At 41.7% G+C, this 15,742-nt stretch overlaps 1 protein-coding gene across 2 annotated transcripts; it reads left to right on the forward strand.

Annotated features, from left to right (window-relative positions):
• The first annotated feature begins 2,234 nt into the window (after nucleotides 1-2,234).
• Nucleotides 2,235-15,142, forward strand: LOC122990136 (serine protease 23). Of its 2 annotated transcripts, none has more exons than XM_044363258.1 (2): nucleotides 2,235-2,725; nucleotides 13,307-15,142. In XM_044363258.1, the coding sequence occupies exon 2, from the start codon at nucleotides 13,324-13,326 to the stop codon at nucleotides 14,482-14,484; it is 1,161 nt and encodes a 386-aa protein (XP_044219193.1). In that variant the 5' UTR covers nucleotides 2,235-2,725; nucleotides 13,307-13,323; the 3' UTR covers nucleotides 14,485-15,142. The 2 variants fall into 2 exon arrangements, with proteins under 2 accessions (XP_044219193.1, XP_044219192.1); XM_044363257.1 differs by lacking the exon at nucleotides 2,235-2,725 and adding an exon at nucleotides 11,291-11,585.
• Nucleotides 15,143-15,742: the final 600 nt, after the last annotated feature.

The following is a 15,742-nucleotide window of genomic DNA, read 5'->3' on the forward strand; positions in this document are numbered from 1 at the left end:
TCATAAATGTGTTTTCTTCTTGTTCCTTAGTTGGATGTTTGGGCTTCACTGTTTGAAACTGGAAGGCTGTTTCCATTCATCTGCTGAAAGGGGAAAGTTTCTTTGTGCTCAACTTAAATCTGAGTTTAAGGCTTGTACGTAACAGTATGATTTTGTGACATCACAACTAGTTTGGAGCCAATCGAGGGCTAGGATGCAACTTCACAAGTCACAAGTGAGATGGAAGCCTGCCAAACAGTGGATTGCAGAGAGAAGCAGAGGATATTTATATCTCCTAAAATATGTCTGAAGGGGATCTTTAACAGTGAATCAAATGTGAAAAGGGTAATTCATAGTGACGAATCCACAACTCTGCAGTCACACTCAGCTTTAGCCTTTTAGCATCTTTCAGCTCATTGTTTTGCTTTCTAGGCCCACAACTCGGCTCTCATAACACCAGATTCCAGATGCAGCAGGGCAGCTGTTTTTAGCAAATAAGCTCCAATAAACCCACTGTGTGCTACCGGCCCAGCACCAAATGGTAGACAGAGTTAGCGACTAGCTCCTGAACATAGTGGAGCATTTAGCAGGTAAAGAAAGCAACAGGTATTTTTCTCAGGAGTTGATAAAGAATATTGGACTAAACATGAAAAACACTAAGCTGCCTAAATGGAAAAATCCTCTTTATTTCACCAACATGTTTCGGTGCAGGCTCTTCATCAGGGTGATTAAGAGAATATTGGACTTACATTTATCAGGTGGTCTGAAACATGACTCCAAAAGGATGCGAATGTAACTCCTTGTCTCCTGAATGTGTAAATATATGTCAATATAATATGTGAATATCTTGTCTACATCCAAGTGCCCAAAAAAAATCAATTAATGTAGCTTGAAATGACACAATTTTACTTCATGTTTTCAGAAATCAAACCGTTTCACAGAATTTGGCAGTGAAAGAACACACGAGAGGATTAAATACTCTAAATGTTTAAAAAAATTAACGAAACTTGTATTCCCCGAGATGATCTACAACTATGACTGGCGATACTACAGTTGTGGTGAGGTAACATGTTTAGTGTAATACTATATCTCTTTAAAGCAACCTAGAGCAGTTTGGAATCTTTTTAAGGGAAAAACTATCAGTGCAGACAGACGGGGAGCTGACAGAGGATCAAACTCACATACTTGAAGGGTCAAACGGGGATATGCAGGTGGGAGGTAAAATATCTTTTCAGTAGGTCACTCATCAATGTCTCTGTGCACGAAGGAGAGGGACTCACACACACAGTAGAGTGTCACTGAGAGTGTTCGCTCTGAGGCTGTAAATATTTGCGTCTGTTTACGGAGTCCTTTACAGCAGATTTGTTCCCCCCCCTGCTCAAATGACCTGAATGCTTTTTGTCTCCATCTCCTCTACGGGAACAGCTTTAGAAAGTTTGATCCCTCTCATGTGGTCAGATGGTTTGCAGTTGCCCGTGCTGTGTTTCTATCGCTACTCCTTTTGATGATTTCTCAATATGCAAACCATATTGGTGCGATGAACTATGCATGCTTTGCTTTGAGCGGGGCCTGTCCCACTTGAGGCTCACATGTTTGCATTTTCCACAACGTACAACAGCTGTGTGGTCATCTCAACTTCAGTCACTTTATCTTCAGATGTCACTGTTGATCACAGATGGAGAAACACTTCTATATGACCAAAAAATGCAAATCTTATACTCACGTCTAACAATATTTCCATGTTCCCCAGAATAATCTCTCCCCTCTGGTATCAGTTAAACTCAAACTTTTGTGCCTGTCATTCCTGAGAAAAATGTTGACGCAGATCTTCTCATTGTACTGAGAGTTTGGGTGGAAAGTTTTGTTTCATGAGGGGCTGGAGACATGAAATTTTATTTGTTTTTGTTAATTTCCCTGTTGGACAGTATTGTTTTCAGGGTCAAGATTTGCTCAGGGTTACTGTTAACATAAAAATAATAATATTACCAGTAAAAAAGGAAAGAGTCAAAGATCATGGGGTTTGGTTGTCCTCTGTTGTATCATTCTCAAGTAAGTTATTTCACAGACAGACCCATTTTTGTCCTATTTTTCTTCAACATAAGTTTACTGAGAAACACTATTTTCACATCTAATTGTTAACGTATTAACACAACATATTTTCAGCCAACATCCTTCTACAGCAGACTGGCATTTTGACTAATTTGACAACAGCCTGTGAAGTAACCTAATAGTGATAAATGGATTTATATTGATCCGTAGGACTGTAGTTCATGTTGTAACCAGTATATCACCAACAGATGCCTTTCTTTCCTTCCATATATGCAGGCCAAAGAGATGTTTCAAGGTTGTTATAGGACGCCAGAGGCCGGAGCGACAGCATACTGTTTGGGACGACTTCCAACCTCAGCAGACTCCCTCCTACACACTTCACTCTGCCCAGACTGGTTCAAGATATGAGGAGACACACTCCACCTCTCTCTTGATGGGTTTCATCGCAGTCAGTCAGTTTGCATTCCTTCGTTCTGTTTTTGCTAACTGTGTTTCTCTCCCCCCCTCTTTTTTTTTTCTTTTCCTCTTACAGTTCATGCAGCCAAACTGAAATGACATCATGCCGAGGGGAAGTCGAGGCTGAATACGTACCCACAAGGCCCTGCAGGAGAAACAGGGACCAACGGCAGGAGGGGTATCTGCTCAACAGGAGGATGAGATGTTTATCAGGAGGGAGGAAAATCTAACATCACACAAGGTAATTCTGTCTGCAGATGAAGCTCTTTGCAACAACACGTGCACATGTGGAAATGTGGAAAATATCCGTTCTGTTTTGACCTGATGACGAGGAGAGGACAGACAGATGGGATGGGAGGGCTTTGATGAAAGGGGATCGGGTGAAGAAGCAATAAATAAATCCGGATGGAAAAAAGGGGGGACATAAAACACTGGCACAGCCTGGAGAGGAGAAAAGGGACATTCTTTGTGTTCACAGCCCCAGTCTTTAAAGAACTGCTCTCTATAAAGGGCTCCGGTTTCTGTGGTTCCTAAGTGACAGAAGGGTTTGGGCCAGACCAGGTCAAGAGCTACAGGATTGTTATGAAAAGTCTACTGTTTTAATGCTCATATGGCTTGTTTGAATCTGAAGCCAATTATCAGATTAAAGAGTTCAGAGAAAAACCCTGTGATCCTGTTAATAAATCCCTGTTTGCTTAGAGAAACTGTCATGGGGCCCTCACAGCATGTCAGCTGAATGGTCACACAAGTCTTGATCCCTCGGCCCACCATGTTGGCATTGTGATGGGCAGAGGAGACCACCGCCTTATTGTAGAAATGTATACAACTCAGTCTAGTTTGCCCCGTGAGGAAACATTTAAGGGATGAACTTTGTTTGTACAATATGGAGCTATTACAGGCTTTGACTTGTGCTCAGTGCCACAGCACCATTTCCATGGAAATTTAAGGTATGCCTGCTCACACATACCCAGCGTGAACTCACTCATCTGGAATCCTCTGAGCCGCTTTCCTCCAGACTGAACAAGCTCAGCTCAGACAGCTACCAGTAATGAGATATATATTAGGAAATCCTGCACAAACACTGAATAATTATGAGCACAAGTGACACAGACAGCTGGTAATCTGATGGCTTTCATTTTCAGTTTCTGTCATTTGTTTTCCTCTCTTCCCCTACGTACGGTGACAGACTAATAACGTACTTCCCTGAAAATGCCAAATGTTAATGAACATGACAGCTGTTTCTCCAGAGGGGGAAAAGTCTTTATGGCATCTTTTTGTTTTCTTAAATGAATCATCTTGGAAAGTGTGAGTGTGTGAGTATGGGTCAGTGATAGTGTTGGGGGTTGAGTAGAAAGGTCATTGACCTTCAGGAGCTGAGTGTTAAAGAGACAGACATGAAGCTGAGGATAAATACACAACTTACACTGTTAAAGGGGACAGATCATGGTTTTTGTATTTTTCTGTTATTTATATACTGTTATGATGTCAGATATCTATACTAAACATGGTCAAACTTGAATATGTAGAAATGCTCCCTGCAAGTCAAAAGCTCAGGCTTCAACCTGCTCTGAACGCTTCGTTTGCAACGTTTTTTTCTTCCTTTTTTCTACTGAGGTGACATCAGCTCATCGTGCATGCCCATAAACAGCTGTCCGCTCCGTAGCTTTGGTTGCTAAGCTTGTTGCTAAGGTTTTTCCAAGTGTTTTTTGCATTGTCTGCTCTCATATTTCAGATCTGATTCAGGCTTTAACATGTATGGATGTATTTGACAAGATGACATTTCATGTAAAGAATGAGGAAAAAGGAGTGAAATCTTACTACTATAGTTTGTTGCATGGTTTGTATACGTAGCCTCTGGAGACGGCTGAAGTCTGCCAAGGGGCATCTTCCAAGAGCTGGCCAATCAGGACAGAGATGGCTCATCGGGAGGCGGGCCTTAAAGAGACAGAAACTAAAACGGCCTGTGTCAGACAGAGGCTGAACTGAGGGGCTGCGTAAAGGTTCAGTATGAGTCAAATAAGGAGTTTTTACTATAAATCATGTAGTTATTCCAATAAAGCCCCAGATTAAAATTATAGACCTGTAAATGTGCATGATACGTCCCCTTTAAATATCATAAATCTGCGTAGAGACTGTGTTCCCTTAAAGTGCCCCAACTTTCTACTTTTTGACGATCACCAGAAAACAGGAGTGCACTTGAAGATGTCAGCTGTAGTTTATACACGTACTGTTGAGTGCAAAAGAGTAAAAGTAAAACAAGAGAGAGAGAGAATAACAGCCCTTTTCTCCAAACTCAGCATTTTTTGTAGCTGCTCTCTATTCTGGTCCATTGATTCTACTGTTGGTGGAGAGACTGCTATCTTTGTCTCATCAAAGACAGATGTCAGCATCCGTACACTGGAACATAACATCATGTAATTTATGTTTGGCCAGTTATCTTCAAGAATGAGACAGAAAACACAACATTCAGTCCCACAGGGCACCTGAGCTGTAGCCCAGTGATTTCCAAACCCTCTGACTTGTGACCCCTTAAAATAAAACAACAATTACAGATTTTTTTCCTTCTCAGATTGTTTCATTTGATGTTTGTTTTTGAGAGGCCTGAAGAGGTGAAAAAATCTAGTTTTTAAAGAAAAGATACAAAGTTAGAGAAAAGTGACCGCTCAGTTTTATCTTGGACCCCCATTCAGTGTCCCAAACACCAGGTTCCACTTCTGTAGCCTATAGGCTGAATGTACATAAGGGCATAATAATGCTGAACCAAAAATTTTGACTTTTGTTATTTTACACACACTCATTCGCCTTGGACAACTTCAGAAAGTGTTCGTACTCACATCGGTCACAGATAACAGAGTTTTTAAAGTGGTAGCCCTTTAATCATAGCAACACAATATATCAAAATCATTAAATGTCTTCAAGTACTCCTGCAGTGAAGTCAATATCTTTGGCAAGCAAGTATTTTCTCTGCAGCGCTCCATGTCCACATCTGGTCTGCCCACTGACCAGGAGGCCTTCACAGTTACAGTCACTGGCTGACCTGACGCTTCACAGCTAGAGAATAAAATGAACATCCCACCTGGTGTTCACGTACGAATGATCACAGTTTGTGACGTGGAGCCCCTGAGTTTCCAGAGCAGTGGGGAAAAAAAACACATCATGAAACAGAGGCAGCAGTGTGTCAGTGTCATGGGATCGATTCCCAGTCTAGGAATTTTCTTTCATCCGGAGCTGACGTGTTCTCCCTGCATCCAATTGCTTGTGTCAGATGGATTTACAGTCTAAAATGTGTGAAGTAAGTGTCTATATTAGTCGTATGATGGACTAGAAACCTATCTAGAGGGTTTATTTACATCTTTCCACCACACAAAGCATGCTGGGAGCTTGTTTCTTGGCTCCAACCACTTGTGACCCTGGAAATAATAAGCTGGTTAAAGCTGGTTAAAGCCCAAACGATTTAATGAACACTGTTTAACAAAATGAATGGGACCAGAAATGCAAGATATATCACCAGCAGCTGTTTTTAACTGTTTTGAGGCAGACTTTACTTTTAAACTGTCAAACAAACTGCAGGTGCTTCTTATGAAAACTAAACCATGAATGAACCTTGAAACACGTGTTACACAAGGAACCGCTAATATACCGTAAGACAGGCAGGAGACAGGTGGGACACTGGACCCTACAAGGTTTTTTTTCATCTTGAAAAGACGTCTCACCGTACACATCAATTTACACAGGTTGACTAATTGAGAAAAATGGACTGGAAAGTTTCCATTATGTATAAGCAGGTTTGACACAGTCTGTCAAAATAATGCTTTAAAGTTCCAGATTTTGAGAAATACACTTCCTTGCTTTCTTGCCGAGACAAGAAGATTGATACCACTCTCATGTCTGTACGGTAGATATGAAGCTAATGCTAGCAGCCAGTTAGCTTGGCTTAGCATAACACCTAGAAGCAAGGAGAAAACCGCAAGCCTGGCACTGTCTGAAGGTAATAAAAGACTCCTACCAGCACCTCTAAAGCTCGTCAAGTAACATGTTACATCTTGTTTGTTTAATCTGTACAAAATCCAAAGTGTAAAAACGACAACTTGTTGGTTTATGTAGGTTATGTACCAGACTATTTCTTATCCAGGAGCAGTGACTTCCTGGAGTTTCACGGAGACTGCGCCCAGTCAAGAGAAGGTCAGACACATACTGTCAGCCCCCCTATAAAAAAAAATGTTCTTTTAACTTCATTTTTTGTATAGATTAAACAAAAAAGATATATAACGTGTTAATTAGTGAGCATTAGGCGGATTTTTACACTTTGCACAAAGCCAGGCATGCTGTTCCCCCAGCTTTATGCTAAGCTAAGCTAACCAGCTGCCAGCTTTAGCCTCATATTTACCATACAGACATGAGAGTGACATCAATCTCCTCATGTAACTCTCAGCAAAATAGCAGTTACACACATTTCCAAGACCGTTTCCTTCAATTCCTTCAATAATCGCGTCTGTATCTAGTGTACGATTTTTATAGTGCTGGAAAAAAGAATATGAGAAGAAACTTTTGTGAGGACAAGAAGAGGATAGAAAGAGAGGAATCCACTGAGAAACAGGAGCCAAGTTTCTCAATGCCATACACACACATACACACAATCACGCACACACACACATACAAAAGAAATCTCTTGTGCTCGCTCTCTGTAGCTCAGAGAAGACAGGCAGTGATACCATCATTACACACAGCATGCATACAGAGTTACACATTTACACTTCTCTGGCCTTTTGCCTGCTACCTTCCTCCCCATCCACAATGATTTCCCTCTGTATTTCTAAGGGAATATTCCTTACACTTAATCTGTCAACACGAAGGCAGTCATGGTGAACAGGAACAGAACCAGCTGAAGATTTTATTACAGTCAGTGCAAAGCAGGTTCGGTAGATGTTTTCTCTGGGGTGACGTGCACTGAGGACAACAGCGGCCACATTGTGCCGACAGCCTGACTTGTGTCCTTGTTGGGAGATTCCTCAGCATTCCTGAAAGCACTGTCGCCGTGACTGGGAGCTCTGTTTCGGCACCCCTGAAGCCACACCGACCCCATGGGAGCGTCTTTGCACGGCTTCCCAAATTCCACAGGTTCGCAGAGACCCTGAATGAGAGATGAAAGACCTCTTGGAGATCAAGGTCAGGCAGCCAGGGAGCAGAGGACGAGGTGAACGCTGCTGCCAACATGCTCCAACAGTCTTCTGCCTGCCAGCTATGATCTCTGAGCATACAGGAGTAGATTTTCACTTCTAGCTATTATGGCTCCTGGCACAGATAATAGTAATTGAAACCCAGTCATGCCAGAAACATGACTCTTCTTGCCTGGGTGTAACTGTAGGCTACCAATGAAAGTGCCAAATGCTTAATATGATGGAAACTATAAACACTTAAGATCTGAAACTGAGTCAGTAAAGGAAAAACAATCACCAGGCATGTTGATGCACTGCATCGATCTCACATGATGTAAAATATGCTGAGCAAAGACTCCATTTGTTATGCTTTCAAACATGCATAAGTATAATACTTTATGATTAAAGCATCACTTTTTTGCTTCTCTTTTGTAAACATGAATTTTCTGGTCAGGTCAATGTTCATCAGTTAACTCCAATGTTATAAATGAGTAAAGTCACAGTGGACTCAGCAAATGTTTGACCGGTGCGGAAATAGCAATGAATTTGTTTGACATAGGACAGAAAGTTCATCAAATCCAACTTTAAGAATTGATTTAGCCATATATCATTTAAATATACTGCTTATTTCAGCTCCAGGAATATCATCATCAATCATTGTAAATCAAATATTTTGGGCTTTTTGGCAGCTGATCAGAAAAAGAGAGACATCACTTTGATCTGTGGTAACTTGTGAGTGGTATTTGCCATTATTTTTTGTCATTTTATTGACAAAATAAGTACTTGATTGGTTAAAGACAATATGTCTGTACCACTTGAACAGAACACCTTAGTTTTGTATCTTAAAAGCCCCTGAAACTTTTCATATTATGGGGAAATATCTATGGAACAAGTAATTCTAAAGGCTAAAATAACTACATTTGATTCTTAAATAACTGAAGTGAAATCCTAATTGTTGTTTAGGCTTCTCGGTCCCCTCTTATATGAATGATTAAAAGCTTTAATAACTTGATTTAAGGTTTATTGAAATAGTCTGTCCCTTAATCTTTCAAATTAACAGACATTTTTAGACATTCTTAAGATTTTCAAAGATTTGAAGGAGCCCGACTTTATATTAACTGTATGCACAGATTAAAGGATCATTAAGGCATTTTAAAACTGGGTTTGGCATTTCTTAACTACCTAAAATGTTATGTCTCCACATTCTAGTAAGGAACCCTTTATAATGTTTAAATATGGTTTTATAAGTTTCAAATAGTTTATATTTTAATATTAATGGATAATTAAACAATTTATAAATGTTTTATAGATTAGTTATAAGCCATTATAAGAACGAAGTTTGGGTTGGGAGTTAGTAAAAAATCCTATTTGCCTATATTCTTTCTAAGTAATAATAGTTATAAATGTTGGTAGACCATTAAATACTGATGTTTCTCACCTTAAAATAAGCCATCTGTAGTTAATAGTGTTAATCAGGTGCTAATAAATGGATTTTGGTCCAGATTGGCAACACCCCTTTTCCAGAATCTAAATGTATTTTGTCAAACAATATTGTACAACAAACTATAGGACAGACAGTGTTATTGAAGTATGTTTTTATGCTGGCCACGTGGCTCAAGGGATGGTAATTTTGGTTTGTAAGTCTAACTGAAATTTTGAGCAGATATTTATGGTTCCCAGAGGATGAATATAATACAGACTTTGGTCATCCCCAAACTTTTCCTCCGACACCACAAACAGGTCAATGTTTTCTCTTATCCAGTGAAAGATCTCAACATCTACTGAGTGGATGACATTCATGGCTCCCAGAGGATGAATCGTGCTGACTTTGGTGATCCCTTGACTTTATCGTTAGTGCCACCTTGAGATTGCCATTTTTTGCTTGTGTGTCTCAGCGACTATTACTACTACTACTAAAAACTTTATTTATATAGCATTTTCCCGATCAGTTACAAAGTGCTTAACAGTAAAAACCATCAGAGTAAATTGTAAAAAATGCTAAAATAATTAGATTAGAGAGCATTTAAAAGTAGCCAGACCGAACAGTAAAGCACTGAGGGGAGAAAAAAAAGACCAAAACAAGATAAAAACAAAAGTTATGATTTACGAAAAGGCCATCCAATAAAACATCTACAAGATGGATGGGCACAACATTTTGTACAGACATTCATGGCTCCCAGATGATGAATCCTAAAGGCTTTGATGATCCTTGGACTTTATCTCTACCGCCACCATGACGTTGACATTTTTTTCTCAGTCATGCAGGTCATGGTTATCCAAGGAGGGTTGAATCAAGGGTGACTGGACTTGTTTGACAATAGTTGAAGACGTTTTGCCTCTCATCCATGGGGCTTCCTCAAGTCTAACTGGCTGGTGGGGAGTCTCAGGTATTTAAGCTCTGTGGGGTTGTTATCAAGGTCATTGGTAGCACTTGGTTAGTTAGTGCTCCTGGCTGTTGTAATGACAGTCGTTAGAGTCGTTGGAGTCACCTTAGGCCAAGTTTTCACGACAGTTGTTGGAGTTGTCACATGAGGCCAAATGTGAATGATTGTCAAGTCTCCTGGGGAGGGATGAAAGGACAACATTGTAGATGTTTTTGTGTGCAACATGTTTCAACAACTATATGATGAATTACCATTAAATTTGGTACAGACATTCATGTTCCCATCTTCTCCTCTTTAGGGAGAAGACAGAAATACTTTTATAATAATATTTCAGATTTCTACTTTGGTAAAGACATAAATCTTTTTCCCCCAGTTATTGTAACATGTTGTGAGAGTAAAAAAATGTATTTAAAAAGTGTGAGAATATGAAGACTGTGACTTATTAACCAGCACATCACCGTATCAAATATCCAAACACGGAATGTCTTCTTTCTCTCTCTCTCTCTCTCTCTCTCTGTCTCTGTTAAACAGGGACTGTCCTCTCTCTCTGTGTCAAACACGGACTGTCCTCTCTCTCTGTGTCAAACACGGACTGTCCTCTCTCTCTGTGTCAAACACGGACTGTCCTCTCTCTCTGTGTCAAACACGGACTGTCCTCTTTCTCTGTGTCAAACACGGACTGTCCTCTCTCTCTGTGTCAAACACAGACTGTCCTCTCTCTCTTTGTCAAACACGGACTGTCCTCTCTCTCTGTGTCAAACACGGACTGTCCTCTCTCTCTGTGTCAAACACGGACTGTCCTCTCTCTGTGTCAAACATGGACTGTCCTCTCTCTCTCTCTCTCTCTCTCTCTGTCTCTCTCTCTGTGTCAAACACGGACTGTCCTCTCTCTCTGTTTCAAACATGGACTGTCCTCTCTTTCTGTGTCAAACATGGACTGTCCTCTCTCTCTGTGTCAAACATGGACTGTCCTCTCTCTGTGTCAAACACGGACTGTCCTCTCTCTCTGTTTCAAACATGGACTGTCCTCTCTCTGTGTCAAACACGGACTGTCCTCTCTCTGTGTCAAACATGGACTGTCCTCTCTCTCTGTCAAACACGGACTGTCCTCTCTCTCTGTCAAATATGGACTGTCCTCTCTCTCTCTCTCTCTCTCTCTCTCTCTCTCTCTCTCTCTCTCTCTCTCTCTCTCTCTCTCTCTCAGCCGGCAGGCAGGCAGGCAGAGGCGGGGCGCTAGGACCGTGAGGAGGGAGGAGAGAAAACACTTCTGTTCAGACAGACATTTATTAGTGACTCTCTCTGTCTGAACTGGGCAGGTTTCAGAAAGAGGCTGCCGCTCGGAGGCTAATATTTGTACACGCTGTTAAAAAAAAAAGTGCAAGAAAGATTTTCATTGTGCGGAGAATTAAAAGCACGTAACAGAGAGGAGAGGGAGAGAAACTACCTGCCTGTCAGCAGAGATGATGAGGAAAACCTGGGAAATGATCCTGGACGATTGGTCTGATGGGGAGGAGAACGTGAGTTGGATGTAAACACGGGACTATCGATCTCAAATAAGGAGGTAATGTATCAGATACGCACTATGCTGCACCGGTTGACTCACATTGCTTTCACAGGTAGTTAAGGATTTGTATATCCTCATGTAGCCATATGTTAGGTGGTAATTTTAGGGTGAAACTATGGTCAAAGATTAAACGAGGGATGTGTGGATGGCAGGTTTCATGTGTTTTTCTGTACTGTTTTTGGCCCGTAAGCCTCTTTTCAACCATCTTCCCCTGGTATATTACAGATGTTAGATAGAGCTGAACTTTATTTGACTGCTACATACATCAGACTAGATTAGATCACTTATACATCCCGAACAGGGAGTCGTCTATAGTCTGCAGACTGGGAGACTGGAGTATTTTGCATACATACTTGTGTAACATGTCTACTGACAGAGTATACTTTGATATCGCAGTTTTGTAATATCCTTTGTTCATGCACATTAACTGTAAAAAATGGTTCTTTGCATTAATGTTCAATCTGCAGCAGCCCAAAACCAATGCTTCCAGTTATATGTTGTCACCTCTGCACAAGGATGGATCATTTTAGCAGATTGAGACCTTAGAAAGAGTTGTGTCTTTTGGTTCAGAGCCTGATAATTTAGTTTTAGAGTCAAACACAAACTCTCAACCACCATAAATAATTGAGAACACAGTTTTCTTTATGGTTTGCCTCTTGAAATGACTCAGAAGTCGTACTTGGATCATATGACATACTGCTGCATGTCTGTCTCACACAATATGGAGATGTATTTCACTACTCAACTACCAGCCAATTTACCACTTAAGAATAGCTGTAACAGCCTGCCACAGCTGTCATGTATCTGACACGTCAACATGAAAGGAAATTTGTACTTAACTGTGCAATTTTTCTGCGCACAGAAGCTCCTTTTTTTGTAACCCCTTTGTAGTTTCACATGTGACGGCGCAGAGGTGTGCGCTCAGGCCACACCCTGCAACCCCCTTTTGTTAGAAATAAAGCTCTTTTTTCGCTGCCATGCCTCAACTTGTTTCTTTTCACTTTTTACACACCTGCTCTCTTCGTGCCATGAGTGCCTCCGGGTCCACAGTCTTTAGAGTGGATCAAGTATCTCCTTGTCCCTGCTAATCTGCCCTGAAAGCCCGCGTACAGTACACTGTGAAGTAGTTAATGTTTGATGGGAAACACCTCCTTATCTCTGAGGTTTAACAAATATTTGAGGATTTTTACTGTAAACTCACAACGTCTTGTTCACCAACTCAGGCAGCCATAAAGTGTATCTGTCTTGAAGGAAACAATATCTGAACTTTATTTAAAACAATGGTTTCTCAGCCTTCTCTGTGGCTACTTCACTTCCTCTCTAACTTTTCTTTCTTTGGAATTTGTTTGTCACATTTGTACCAAACAAACTTTAAAATGCCTGTTTGTTTCTGTTAGGCTGAAATCCTATTTTCCTAGTAATCTATATTACAGGGACAAGAGGTTCATTGTTGCCTCTCCGTGCCAGATGAAACTCAGGGCTACGTTGCAACATTAGCTTTTGTAAACTGGGCTCACTATTACAATCAACAATCAAGCGTGAAAGAGTCCAGATTTATTTGTGGTTCAGTTTGTGTGGTTGTAAGAATGTTTTCCACAGATGTTTTCTTGACAAATATGAAGGAATTCTTGCAATCTCTTAAGAGGAAAGTTTGTAAGGTGCTTTTTCTTGTGTTTTTTTTTTTTATGTGTATTTGATTATTTTCTGTGCCGTTTCAGTGTTTTCCGTCACCACGATGACGCCACGTGACAGCTCGCTCCTGACTCACCTGCTCCTGCTCCTCCTCCTGCTCCTCCAGCTCCTCCTGCCCCTCGCCCGGTCCGTCCTGCACCCTCCTCACCACCCGCAAGTTCACGTCCCGGCGCTGCACCCTCACGCACCGACACCTCTCACCCGCTCCCGCTTCAGCGCTCACACTCAGCTGGACTTCACCACTCACTGCAACTCCAGCTGCTACCGCAGAGGAGAGCAGGAGGCCCAGAAGGAGCAGCTCACTGAGAAACTGGCCTTTGAAACGCTGTACTCTGACGGCTCCCGCACTCTGACCACCGTGGATGTGGAGGATGAGGTGGAGAAAGATGTCAGTCTCTTTGCGCACCCTTCACCGAGGAGAGTGAAGCCCAGACACAAGCGGGTCAGGCGGCAGATTTATGGCGCAGACGGACGTTTTAACATCCAAGGAGACAACTTTCTGTTGGATTACCCTTTCTCCACGGCGGTGCGGATCTCCACGGGCTGCACCGGGGTTCTTGTGTCCCAGCTGCACGTCCTGACAGCCGCCCACTGCGTGCACGATGGGAAGGATTATGTCAAGGGGGCACGTAAGCTCAGGGTGGGCTTCCTGATTCCTCCATCCATCAACGGCACCAAAGTCGGCCTCACTTCTTCCAAGAAGCCTCTGGTCCGCTGGGTCAGGGTGAAACGTACCCGGGTGCCTAAGGGCTGGATCCAGGGCCCTCAGGAGGTCAGCATGGACTTCGATTACGCACTGCTGGAGCTGCGCTGGCCTCACCGCCGTCCGTTTATGCGCCTCTCTGTAGCTCCATCCTCTGATGACCTGGCGGGAAAGCGCATCCACTTCTCTGGCTTTGACAGCGACAGACCCGGAGAGCTGGTCTACAGATTTTGTCCTGTGGAAGAAGAGTCCAGTGACCTGATATACCAGCATTGTGACGCCCGACCTGGAGCCAGCGGCTCAGGGGTCTACGGACGAGTGTGGGACAACTCTTTAGAGCGCTGGGAAAGAAAGGTCATCGGCATTTTCTCTGGACACCAGTGGCTGGAGATAGATGGAGAAAACCGGGACTACAATGTGGCCGTGCGCATCACTCCTTTGAAGTTTGCTCAGATCTGTTACTGGGTGCACGGAAACCGACTAGACTGCGTCCAGGACTAAGAGGGGAGAAGAGTTTAGACAGTTTGGAGAGAGAGACAATTAAAAACTAAAAGAATACAGGGTGAATTGTCTTAGAAAAAGGATTAAAGTGAAAGCAGAATAACGTCCTTTAGTGGCGCACAAGTGAATCAGAGGTCACTTCTGGATCCAGTTTCCTTCAATGAATCATTTCTCTCCAGTCTTTAATTCGCTTTCTGTGTCCTATTAAACAAATCCGCCTGTGAGATCATCACCACGGCATCTTTAATATGCTTTTACCCACAGTCAGATTAATAACACAGTCAGTGTTTCCACAATATTAACATAAGTCACTTGTTAAAAGAGGGAAAAAACACTTGTGGCACCAGATTATTTTCCTACTGTAGATGATGTCAGTTTATTGAAGACGTTTTTTCTATACATCTCACACGCTTTGGTACTTTAACAGCTCTTCAAGGATCATTGAGCTGCTTTTACAACAATCTGCATTCAGATAGAGACACTTACATTAGTACACAGAATTAAAATAAGCTTTTTATGGACGCACCATTGATGCTTTTTAAGTCTCAGCCGAGTGCGCTCGTCTCTGTGTGGACTGGAGAGATGGAAAGTTTGTTAATTTTATTTTTTTGATGAAAAATAATTGCTATATTTTAATAAACAGAGATTTATGACCGTGTTTGTGTCATTAGTCTTGACTCGGGTTTAGGAGTGGTGCTGTGGTGCCACCCTGTGGTCATGACAGGTACTGCAGCATGAATAGACCTGGCGCACCTCCACAGGTGGATCTGGGTCGGATTTTCATGAGATCACCAGACTTCACGAACCAATCAGAGTGATAAAGGTCTAATATGAAGTGCAAAGGAAGAGGTCTAATCAAGAAAATAAGTGAAAACACCTGTGTAGGTGAACAATGAGTTAGTAAATTGAATCTGGAGCCTAAGTGATTTGTCAAGCAAATATGCCAAAACCTCACTGGTTCCAGCGTGAATATTTACTGGTTTTCTTTGTCTTCCATGATAGTACACTGAATATCTTTGGGTTTTACACTGTTGGTCAGGTAAAACAAGTTTTTTCAATTATTTCCACATGGGATTTTCTGACAATTGACAGACCAAATTGGGTAAATAATAGTGAATTGCAGCTCAAATTGGAGTCTTTATGCTTCACATTATTCCTTCATTATTAGTCTCTTCACAATATTTCGGAACCACAAAATTCATGAAATCTTATCATTAATAAATGGGTGCTTAATCGTTAAAGCTTTGACAGAGCAGAA

Source organism: Thunnus albacares, chromosome 10 (genome assembly GCF_914725855.1).
Source record: "Thunnus albacares chromosome 10, fThuAlb1.1, whole genome shotgun sequence".
NCBI classification, from domain to species: Eukaryota; Metazoa; Chordata; class Actinopteri; order Scombriformes; family Scombridae; genus Thunnus; species Thunnus albacares.